This window comes from Bemisia tabaci, chromosome 2, assembly GCF_918797505.1.
Source record: "Bemisia tabaci chromosome 2, PGI_BMITA_v3".
NCBI classification, from domain to species: Eukaryota; Metazoa; Arthropoda; class Insecta; order Hemiptera; family Aleyrodidae; genus Bemisia; species Bemisia tabaci.
This window is the reverse complement of record NC_092794.1, coordinates 61103697-61115110: the sequence shown is the minus strand read 5'-3', so window position 1 is coordinate 61115110 and position 11414 is coordinate 61103697. Positions and strand designations below refer to the sequence as shown.

General features: G+C 37.4%; 1 protein-coding gene across 4 annotated transcripts; it reads right to left on the bottom strand.

The window, feature by feature from the left end:
* Nucleotides 1-486: 486 nt before the first annotated feature.
* On the bottom strand, nucleotides 487-6441 carry LOC109039660 (uncharacterized). 4 transcript variants are annotated; one of them, XM_019055251.2, is made up of 5 exons: nucleotides 6064-6440; nucleotides 5203-5397; nucleotides 4210-4321; nucleotides 2246-2404; nucleotides 487-1556 (listed from the first exon to the last, which is right to left on the bottom strand). In XM_019055251.2, exons 1-4 carry the CDS (start codon nucleotides 6187-6189, stop codon nucleotides 2265-2267), a joined length of 573 nt encoding a protein of 190 aa, XP_018910796.2. In that variant the 5' UTR covers nucleotides 6190-6440; the 3' UTR covers nucleotides 487-1556; nucleotides 2246-2264. The 4 variants fall into 4 exon arrangements, with proteins under 4 accessions (XP_018910796.2, XP_072152093.1, XP_018910799.2 ...); XM_072295992.1 differs by lacking the exon at nucleotides 2246-2404 and having other exon boundaries at nucleotides 4198-4321; nucleotides 6064-6441; XM_019055254.2 differs by lacking the exon at nucleotides 2246-2404 and having other exon boundaries at nucleotides 6064-6441.
* Between the last annotated feature and the right edge of the window lie 4973 nt (nucleotides 6442-11414).

The window sequence follows — 11414 nt, the reverse complement described above, 5'->3', positions numbered from 1 at the left end:
TGTTTAGGATTTTCTTCCCCGAACCATACGAATTGGTTCCAAATACAGACTATGTCTCTTTGCACGAATTCAGGTAAAAATAAAATCTGCTTTAAAATGGGCTGTAGGTCAACTAAAAGGGTCATCTAAAAAGTAAATATCTCTTTGCTAAGATTTTAAAAATGTTACATAAAACTAAAATCTGTTAAAATCATCTAACTGGTTGCACTCCCAGTTTTCTAAAAACGTTTTAAGTTTTTTTTTTTTTTTTTTTAAATGCTTGATCTTTTTTCTCTTCTTGCATCCATCTGAAGGATCACCACCTAACACATTTTTTCTTCCTTTTTTAGGAGCAGTATCGCACACATGGACTGGCAGATGTAGCATGTATAACGAATGTCAAAATGTTTGAAAATAAAGGACAGAAAGTCACGATTACTTTGAAAAGTTCTAATAATTTCGTTTGTGACAGAATTATCCAAGGAAATAAAACAATGTATACTCTAGTCAAATTTCAGAACTTTTATTGAGCTATAAAACATTCTCTTCACAATTTCCTCGAGATACATTCCTGTACCTACAGTATTTTTTTCTTATGACAAGTCACAGCTAAGTGTCGATTTCATACTGTTGTTCCGATATTAAGGAATTAAACAAACTTAATTAAGATTGTAGCTTTATGTTGATCAATTTTGCACAAATGGATACTCCTATCTCAGAACTATTCAAATGTATTCTTTTTTTACAGCTAAAAATTTTTTATGCATATCATTTGCAATAAGAATTATTGCAAACTTATGGCTCAGCAGTGTTATCATCAAATACACAAAAAATTCTTCTTTACTGATATGATTACCCTAATTTAGTTAAATTCTCAGACATATCTTAATTTCAATGAAAATTGTATGCAGCAGACAGTTTTGAGCGTTTGCTCTGAGCCAATAATTGTGGCTTTGTATTTCATCAACTTTGAAAAATCCTCACTCCATAACCCAAGGTTGTCGACTTTGTCCATAACCATTCTTTTTTTGAGTTTACCTTTAAGGTCTAATTTTAGCAAGGAGGAGCTACCTAGTTAACATAAAATTGAGGAAAGTTCATATCCTCGATGAGATCAATATTGTCTTTAATAGTGTAATTTTTTGGAGCTGTGATTTTATTCTGTTTTTGTAGGTACTCAATGATTTTACATTACAGAGTTCTTTTATTTGTGAATTATCTTCATTGAAACTATTTGATATAATTTTGTTAAAACTCTTTGGCTTCCCACTTAAAGAGTTGAGTTTCTGTGCTGTGAGGGTTGCAATGTGATATTTCCTCCGAGCATATGATACAAACTCTACTCTCAATGGGTACATAGAGGTGTGGATACACTGTTACGGAAATAATTAGCAGACAGAACATCACATGTGAAATGTTCAGCTTTTCAAAATTTGGGTGTATTAGCAGATCTAGATGCATGATGGGTAAACTTTTTCCCGAGGTTGAGTTGCTCTCTCTTCCTTGATTTTGAAGGAAACATAGATGCATTCCTCTCACCGATGACCCTTCATGATTTCGGCCAGCTTAAGATACCTCTGAAATCAAAAAGTTGAACAGAGAATGAGCAAAAGTATTCATAACTCATAAAGCTAAGAATGATACTGGCTAGATTCTTCTAACTTCGAGGTTTTATTTTTAAAAATGGGAAATTCATTTATGAGTTCACCCTTAGATCTCTTAACTTGAACAATTACATTTGCTGATGACAAAAACGGCAAAAAGTAATAAAGGTACATTACATTGATTGATACAATGGAGAATTTGCAGGTGTCTGAAAATTGATGAATTTCGTATTTAAATGGAAACTACTGAGTGAACTGAACACGAGGACCCTTGGTTCATGAATTGAACAATTATTGGAGAAGTTATGACAAAATGATCTAATCTGCTAAAATGCATGTGTTTAAATTGGTAATGATGCCAGATGACGTCACTAGGCGGTGCATTTTCTCAATTTTGAATTTATTTTTATACTGAATCCCATATCGGAAAAAAATCATGAAAAAAACCGTGAAATCAGCTCTGTAAGCACTTTCAGATGAAGCAATAAAAAATTTGCATGCAAACTCTCCATTGTAAAATGGATTCACCTAGTCTGTTGAGTAAAATGGGAAAATCACGATTCCAATGGAATGAGAATAAATGGAAAGAACCTAGTACAAAGCAATGGAAATGTGGACCACACATGCATACTACGGTAACAAAAGCCAAAGGGGAAACATACCCTCAATTAATTGGAAAAATCAAGTGGCTAAATTTTCCAGCAATGAAACCATGTTTTTTTTCTCTTGTAAAAGTAAATAGAATTTACTCAGCAATTCTGTCTCCATGGTTTTCTTTTTATCAATTTCCTGTTGTGCGCATGATATCAGCTTCCGCGTCTCTGAGAAAGGAAACAATGCCAATAAAAATTTAAAAATTGTGAGCTGTCAAGAAAGTTAGACAGAACAAAGTTAAGATACATAATTGAATACACTACTTCGCAAAGCTTTTGCATAAACAAAATTAGATTTCAAATTCTAAAAAAGTTGAATTAACTGCGGAGTCAGTAACTTTCCAATCCTTCCTTGAAAGTAGGATCTCTGAGATCAGAGTCTAAATTTGGACAAATTTGATGAGAGTACAAACCGTCACCTGCCACAAAAAGGACTTGTAATTTACCCCTGTTAGCAATAAAATTAACAGAGAAAATTGTAGACAAGTAAGTTGAAGCTGAGTTTTCTTTGAGTTGTTAAATTCTACTTGAAACTTATCCCTCCTAGCTATCACTGATAAATTTAGACTGTAAAAAAACCCTTAAAATGTACGAGTTAGGAATTCAATTCATCAACCAAAAAGATAAAAGATAGCGCTGTCAACATATAAACATTATGATGTGCATATCGCAATGAGTGCATGACGTGCAATAAGTTCTATTGATGTAAAAATGTATCAGCTGGTATGCGTTGGTTAGCGACAGGTACACTTTTGTGTGCTTTGTGTTTATCAATGAGAGACTGGATTTTTCAAACAGATTTTTCTCCATTTGTCCACATATAACTTCTAAACACTTTAAGTTAAAAGATTTTAAAATGGTGCGTTTGAACAAGAGAGCTTTGCTGAGTGTTCTCAGTTCAAACCCGAATTGATATGCCAAAAAGAAGGAAAATTGCAGGGGTTTGTTCATGTGAGCATCTTAAAAGAAAGGCAAATTATTTTATGCTTATAGGGACGAATGATGTAAAATTTACTGACGGGACACTTTGAAAAAAAAAAAAATTAAAATCAAGCTCAAAGCTTTCAAAAATCAGTCATACAAGTGAAACACAAAACTGCTAAATATGCAACATAAAAACTATAATTTAAGCAAAATTTTTGTTAAACTTTACTGCAGTGAAGAACTAAACACTTGTAAAAGAGAAAGAAAAAAAAATGGATATTTCAACAATTTTGTTTAAGAGTTTTCTCTATGAATTGTACACATTTTCAACTTTCTTTTTATTTTATTTTATTTTTGACAGCATGAAAATCTTAGAGGTGTCGTCAGATAAGTTGACCGTTGTTTACTTTTGGTTTGCAAGCGTTTTCGCATCATTACTTTTCACATGAAAACATCTGACTCTCACAGAAGCAAAAACACAAGCTTCGATAAGTTTTTTAATACTTTCAAACCTTGTAACACTTTAATTATTAGCCACACATAAATCACAATCACATAAAAGTCGTGAATCATAATTGATAAATAGTTTTTTTATGATACGATCATTAGACAGATGTTTTCAAGGTGGATAGTAGCAAGCACTGCTTCGTGCAAAGGCCTAAATTTTTCGTCTGCGCTTGCAAACCGAAAGTAAACAATGGTCATCTTATCTGATGACACCCCTGGATCATATCATTTCAAGCATTTTGTAACAACCGGATGCTATACTCAATACAAATTGCAATTGGTGGGGCAAATTTCTATCAACTCTCTTTGGATTTAGGAATGTTTCAAGAACTGAAGAATTTTTCAGAGAGCACAGTTGAATATTGGCTCCAAACATCAAAACTGGTCATCAAAACAGCTAGGATAAGAAAATTGATTTTTTTTTCCATTAAATTTTTATTACTTAAATTATACTCTGTATATTACGTGCCTCTAATAATGAGGGTTCATTTAAAACTACTTAAACTTTAAAATGGTAAGAAAAATCTTACAAATTGAATTACCCGCTTCAAGTGTCTTACTCTCCTGTTCCAGGATAGTCATTTCTTCTGTTAGTTCCGAGTTCAGAGAAAGGAATGAGTCGACAAATTTGATAATTGACTCGTTGTATGGTATCTGTCAAAAGGGATTAAACAATTAGAATTCATTAAAGTGTGATGGGGTAGAATTGAATGAATTATAGCAACTTACTTGGAGCCTTTTATTTCAGTTTATGATTTTGTTTTTTTCCTGGGAAAGGTAGAAAATATGACATTGAACTACACGACATACATAGAAAAAACAACTTAATTGGCCCGAAACACTAACAAAGAAACAACTTAAAACGGGACTGAGGCCGCAAATAATAAAAAGAAACACATAAAATAAAATAAGAAACCCAAGACGTTTCGCAGGGATCACACCTACATTTTCAACCGATAAAACAAGGAAATTAAAAGAAGAACACTATGAGCCTCAACGTTGTTATTGTGAGTCTCACTTAATACAGTCTCACAATAACAACGTTGAGGCTCATAGTGTTCTTCTTTTAATTTCCTTGTTTTGCTGGTTGAAAATGTAGGTGTGATCCCTGCGAAACGTCTTGGGTTTCTTATTTTATTTTATGTGTTTCTTTTTAATATTTGCAGCCTCAGTCCTGTTTTAAGTTGTTTCTTTGATAATATACATATGTATGTTGCTCCGATTGCACAATCTGACGCTATGCAATACTTAAATGCCACAGAAGCCTATCTTTCTAAAGGTTATTGAGCAACTGACATCGTGAAATCTCTTTGCCAATGCCCTACTGCATTCCCTTAATGTAACTTAAAAAATTACTCGCTAATTATTTGATCCTTTATTATTAAATCATAAAAAAATCTTGAAGTTTCTACATTTTTTTCGAAAATTAATTCCTCTCAAATCAGTATAACAGTTAAAGTGATGCCCAAGCACAGATGGTTGTTACTATTGTCTGCTTAAACTGAGTAAAATCTCATCTATATGATATATTTTACCTTTTTCAAATTGGCAAACCCTGAAAATATGGCTTCTCCATCTTCACTCCTTTTCTGCCAAGAAAAGATATTTTCATCCACACTGTAATCACACAGTTTGCCTTTGTTCTTTCGAGCTAGAATTTCTTTGGATAGCTCAATGTAGGAATTTGCATTGATGCCGGGTAATTCCCTTGTGATATCGGCAGCTGTCACCTAAACAAAAGATTAGGAACTTTTCAGTGTTAAGAAATTAAAAGGACTTCAGGAAATATCTAAATTTGAAAGCTCAGCATTGTTCTCAAAATACTCTATCTTTGCTTATGGCGGAATTTGGATATGCTCAACACACCGAAATTGAGAGGAAAATCATCAAATTTAACAAATAGTATAATATAGAGAAACTACGGCAGGAAGCCTACAAAGCCTTGAACCAAGATACTTGTGTATTTCTGCAATTCCACTATCAAATCAGAAAATGTTTAAAATGTAACAAAAGTAGTAGCAGACCAGGGAAGACCACACGAGACCTTTAACTTCCCACCACAATGTTGTTCTCTAATCTAAAAGGATTATCTCTTGCATATCACAAGAAAATTTGCTTGTTCAAATGGTTTAGAATTTAAAACAAACCTGAAGTGCTTAGGGCAAATTCTTGGCACGTTGCTTCATAATAATTGCACCTGTTCCTTCCAAGATGTGCGAATTTACTTCAAGATTGTTTTTCAAGTACAATGAATTTATCAGGCATTAAAAAACGTGTATTCGATGGAAATTTATTATGAGAGTGACCGCCTAAAGCAAAGTAGCTTTGCTGCCAACCGGTGCCAGAGCAAATCATCTTTGGAGCAGATGTATGTCATTGTGCTGGCGAATACTTACCTTGCATTCCCAAGAATCACAATCTTGCAGGATAATTAACTTAAATTCATCTTTCTCCCATTCAGACTTGATCTTCAGACACTTGCCACAGGAAGAAATGAAAGCACAAAAGTAAGTTTCCGGCATGTTCTGGGAAAATCAAATATTTATAAACATGAGCGGTGCATTAGGTCTACAATTTTCTTAAACTAATGATACAGTCGCTGGAAGATGGATCATTTCACCAGCATAAAAAAGTAAACGAGAGGACGTGCAATAATATAATATCAACGATATGACTGGAAAATAATTAATAAAAATTAATTTGTGTTACCGCAAATTCTGAGTAGGAAACGGATACTGATTTACTGATAAGCTACGAGCAATTCCAACCTCAAAATGCTCATAGCGTTTGTTTTTGTTTACAAGCTTAGCCATTGGTCGCAATTATCGCAATCCAAAACCTCGCTGATTGGTCGTGGTCGAAGTGAAAAACTGGCGGGAAAAGTATGAAATGATCAAAGTAAATCAGCAGTCATGATTTCAATATTAATATATCCAGAGGATTACTTATGTAGGTCTATTCAGGCCCGCCACACCCCATCTCGGGCCCTGGTACCAGTTTTAAGGTCCGGGCCCCAAGCACATCAGGGGGGCACAGAGGGGGGGGGGGAGATCCGAGGGGCATCCCCCGAAAAATTTTAGAGTTTATACGACTAATCGGACGCATTTTGAAGCTTCCACAAAGAATTTTTCCATCAATTTCTGCGGAATAATTATGTTCTTTTTTTATACTTTCAGCACAAAATACTTGCGAATTGTTGCATTCAAAACATCTGGAGATGTTTATTTTTTTTTTTTTGGGGGGGGGGGGGCTTATGATACTATTTTCAGTTCTAAGAGGGCCAGGCCCCCCTGGACTCCCCCTTCGTTTGTCTATGGCAAGGGAGTTGAGCCATGAGCCATTGAAGGCGAGGATCCCAGACTGGAGACTCTTAGCATCTGACGACGGAAGAAAATGATACGCAGTTACTGAAAAAATCCCTCTGTACTGAAAATCTTGAAAATAGATAGAAATTTTCCAAGAAGAATACTTCTTTGAAAATTTAAGAAGAATTCTTCAGTGCCCCAGCGTGTTCCTGAAAATCTTTCACCTTTTGCGAAATTTTTAGGGTAAATTTTTCACTTTTTCCTACGAAAGAAGGGTTGCATGTGAATTCGTAGTGGTTTTTCACGGGCAACACGGGACCCCTCCGGAGCCCGGGCCCCGGTACCAGGGACCCAGTATCCCCCCTTGTGGCGGGCCTGCCTTCATACACGCTGGGCCTTTCGATTTCCTTTGACATTTTTGCAGTGGTGAATACATAGCTGAAGTGCGCTACAGCAAGAATTGTATATAGCAAATGGGTAATTTTTATAGGAGGATTATAAATAAACAAGTGGTTAGAAATGAAAAAAAAATACTATAAACTATGCAAAACGATTATTCAGATATCGGAACTTGACTGTTTTGAAAACGCCTTCAAATGCGGCGTGATACCTCACGCATTCCGGAGAGTTCAAATAGTTGTATCATTGCGCCGTAAGAATGTGACGGAAGATTTAAATGGAATTAGCCTCCATGCAATGCACGCAGGGCGTGACAATTTCCTTTGACATTTTTGCAGTGATGAATGCATAGCTGAAGTGCGCTCCAGCTAGAATTGCATTTAGCAAATGGGTGGTTTTTATAGGAGGATTATAATTAAACAAGTGGTTAGCATTAAAACCAAAAGAATATGAACTATGCAAAACGACTATTCCGATAACGGAACTTGGCTGTTTTGAAAACGCCTTCAAATGCGGCGTGATACCTCACGCATTCTGGAGAGTTCAAATAGTTGTATCATTGCGCCGTATGAATGTGAAGGAAGATTTAAATGGAAATAGCCTTCATGCAGGCTCGCCACATCCCATCTCGGGCCCTGATACCAGTTTTAAGGTCCAGGTCCCAAGCACAGAGGTAGGGGGGGTCCGAGGGCCATCCCCTGCGAAATTTTATAATTTATACGACTAATCGGACGCATTTTGAAGTTTCCATAAAGAATTTTTCCATCAATTTCTGCGGAATAATTATGTTCTTTTTTTATACTTTCAGCACAAAATACTTGCGGATTGTTCATTCAAAACATCTGGAAAATGTTTATTTTTTTTGGGGGGGGGGGGGGCATATGATACAGTTCTGAGAGGGTCAGGCCCCCCTGGACTCCCCCTTCGTTTGTCTATGGCAAGGGAGTTGAGCCATGAGCCATTGAAGGCGAGGATCCCAGACTGGAGACTCTTACCATCTGACGACGGAAGAAAATGAAACGCAGTTACTAAAAATGGACGTATTTCTATCAACGGACCTAAGCGCCATAGGTTGAGGAAGGTAGAGGGGGGCTTGGATTGGCCGGAATCGGGCGTCCGGCTTATTCCGTCCCATGCTCGCAATGCTTTTCTATGGCGCTTAGGTCCGTTTGACAGAACGCGCTATTCGGCATTCTAAATTCCTCAAAAGGAACTCAAATTGGCGCTTAGTTCGTGATAGAAATACGTCCATTTATCCCTCTGTACTGAAAATCTTGAAAATAGATAGACATTTTCCAAGAAGAATACTTCTTTGAAAATTTAAGAAGAATTCTTCAGTGCCCCAGCGTGTTTCTGAAAATCTATTCACCTTTTGCGAAATTTTTAGGGTAAATTTTTAACTGTTTCTTACGAAAGAAGGGTTGCATGTGAATTCGTAGTGGTTTTTCACGGGTAACACGGGCCCCCTCCGGAGCCCGGGCCCCGGTACCAGGGACCCAGTATCCCCCCTTGTGGCGGGCCTGGGTCTATTATTACCTATTTGTCAAGTAATTTAAATAAATAAGGCATCAATACATACACGAATCAAATTCCGACTGAAGTGGACCATTATTGGATGCCGTGTTTTGAGGATACTGATATGGAACAATCTCTTGTGATTGAAATTGGGCAGCTCATCCACAGTGGATCGTGTCAGTAGGAGGGGTCGGACATTTGGAAACTTTAAGCGATTATAACTTCGTTTAGCTAAACAAAATTTCGAGGTTCTGAAGGTAGTTCCATTGATTTCCTTGTGAAATTTTCTTCCATAAGCACTCATTGAAATTTAAAATGTGACGAATTATACATATTTGCAGTTTTAGACAAAAATTTCATGTCCGACCTTCTTAATTGACTCGATCCATCGTGCGCCGCTAAGCAGCCGCCAACTATTGAAATAAAAGCACGTGTAAAAAATTGAAGAGCAATCATGTTCAAGTTATTTAAGAGATGAATGCACTCAAATGCCGACGGGTGCACGCTAAAGAAAGCGTGTTCATCTGTGATTGCAATATTATTCACCACTTTTTGTGTTTCATTTTTAATCAATGTTTCCAAAAAGCTACACAGTTTTCTGATGTTTCCGAGAATTTTCCAGAATGGTTTCGAGTAAATCAAACTTTCGACGCGATATTTTCGTTTGTTCTAATCCACTTTTTTTTATATATCAGGAAACAAATTAACATTGTCCAATTTTCTAAATTGCTGTAATTAAGATACGTATTTTCCCTGTAACTGTCGTAAAAACCGGGTCATTATCCTAGGATAATGACGCGTTGTCTAGTTTTGTTGCGACTTCAGCGTCGCACGAGCCAGGTAAAGAAATGCGGCGTGGACGAGTCATCTTCGCCGCGTGACGCGCCTTCAATCCGACTAGCGGCAATACGCCTACACTCGTGGTCAAATAGTTATCTCATTACGCCTGCCGTGAATGAATTCAAATATCGACGCCTGCACGCCAAAAAAGCGCATTTTGACAACGATGCATTGTAATACAATACGAGCATCTAAAATGATAGATAGTCGGATCGATATACGCTGTCGAAAAATTCTGACTGAAGTTTTTTCAAGCATGCTAACAATAAGTGTAGTTTATGATTCATAAATACTATATTTGGACTACATTTTGCAACATAGGGACAACAAGCACTGGCTTATTTCAGAAACCGCATAAATGCAATTAGTTTCCGTTTGCGAATAAGTGTTTTTATGCTCGAGAAATTGTATTTCTTGATTGCAGAATCAAGTCCATTCATCAATTTTGACTCGAAAAAACATTTTCGTTTAACCTCTGAAGCTACGGAACCTTAGGCGCGTCTGGACGCCGGCGGAAAATGCTGCTACCGAGTCGAGGGCGAGAAGACGCTCACATTTTAGAGCAAGGCACCTAATAGGAGCGGAATCCGTGGATTTTTTCCGCTCTGTCCGCCGTCAATTTCTCGAATTTTCGTTGATCGGACAGTATGCTCTGGGCCGCGAAAATGGCTGTACGCGCTTTTTTTTAGGAGGGTGTGGATTCGATCGACAAAAATCGACCGAAAAATAAAAACGTGAATCGATCGACACCAATCGATGGACAAATTACTAAAAAACGGGTGTCGATTCGATCGACAAAAAATGTGGATCGATAGACGAGAAATGATTGACAATTAAAAGGAAAACCGGTATCTAGTCAATCGACATGAATCGATCGAAAAACCAAAACGTGAACCAATCGACGTAATTCGATCGATTCACAACTTGGTCGATCGATTCACGGGTTTGTCGATCAACCCACAGGTTTGTCGATCGACTCATAGGTTTGTCGATCGATTCGCAGGTTTGTCGATCGACTCATAGGTTTGTCGATCGATTCACAGGTTTGTCGATAGACTCACAGGTTTGTCGATCTATCCACGGCTTTTGTCGATTGATTCACGGGTGGGTCGGTCGATCCACGGCTCTTGTCGATCGATTCACGGAATTTTCGATCGATTCGCGGCTTTTGTCGATCAATTCACGGCCTTTGTGATCGATTCGTGGGTTTGTCGAACTAAACACATCCAAAAATCGGTAGGAAAGGCAGCGGACTGAGCGGAATTTCTCGGCGTCTTCGCTCCGATCTGTCCTCGATCGGCGTTTTCCGCAGCGTCTCTTCGCCGCTAAGGTGCCGTCCCCGCGCAAAAATCATTAGACAGATTTATCGGCGTCTAGACGCCGCGTCCAGGACGCCGCGTCCAGACGCGCCTAAGGTTCCGTACCTTCAGACGTTGTCACATCTCCTTCAATGAAAAACGAATTTACTGGGTCAATTGTGAATGTCTTTCTTCAAATACGTCAGACAATTTCGCTTGTAATTTATTCTGAAATATCAGAACATTTCACGAGAAAAGATAGACAATTTTCCTCAAAAATACATGTTTTATCCGGCGAAATTTGGCAACTCTCGAATGTTCATGTTACGTTTTTCCTTTGAACGGCAGGGCCGTGCTGAGGAAAAGCAGGTATGAATCTAAAGGCGTTAC

Bases quoted from the DNA above. Each gene is read 5' to 3' on its own strand.
- LOC109039660 (XM_019055251.2), bottom strand. From the start codon at position 6,189: ATGCCGGAAACTTACTTTTGTGCTTTCATTTCTTCCTGTGGCAAGTGT. The intron at 5,398-6,063 runs GTAAGTATTCGC...TCTTTTGTTTAG, and splicing joins GTGATTCTTGGGAATGCAAG to GTGACAGCTGCCGATATCAC. The intron at 4,322-5,202 runs GTAAAATATATC...CCCTTTTGACAG, and splicing joins GGTTTGCCAATTTGAAAAAG to ATACCATACAACGAGTCAAT.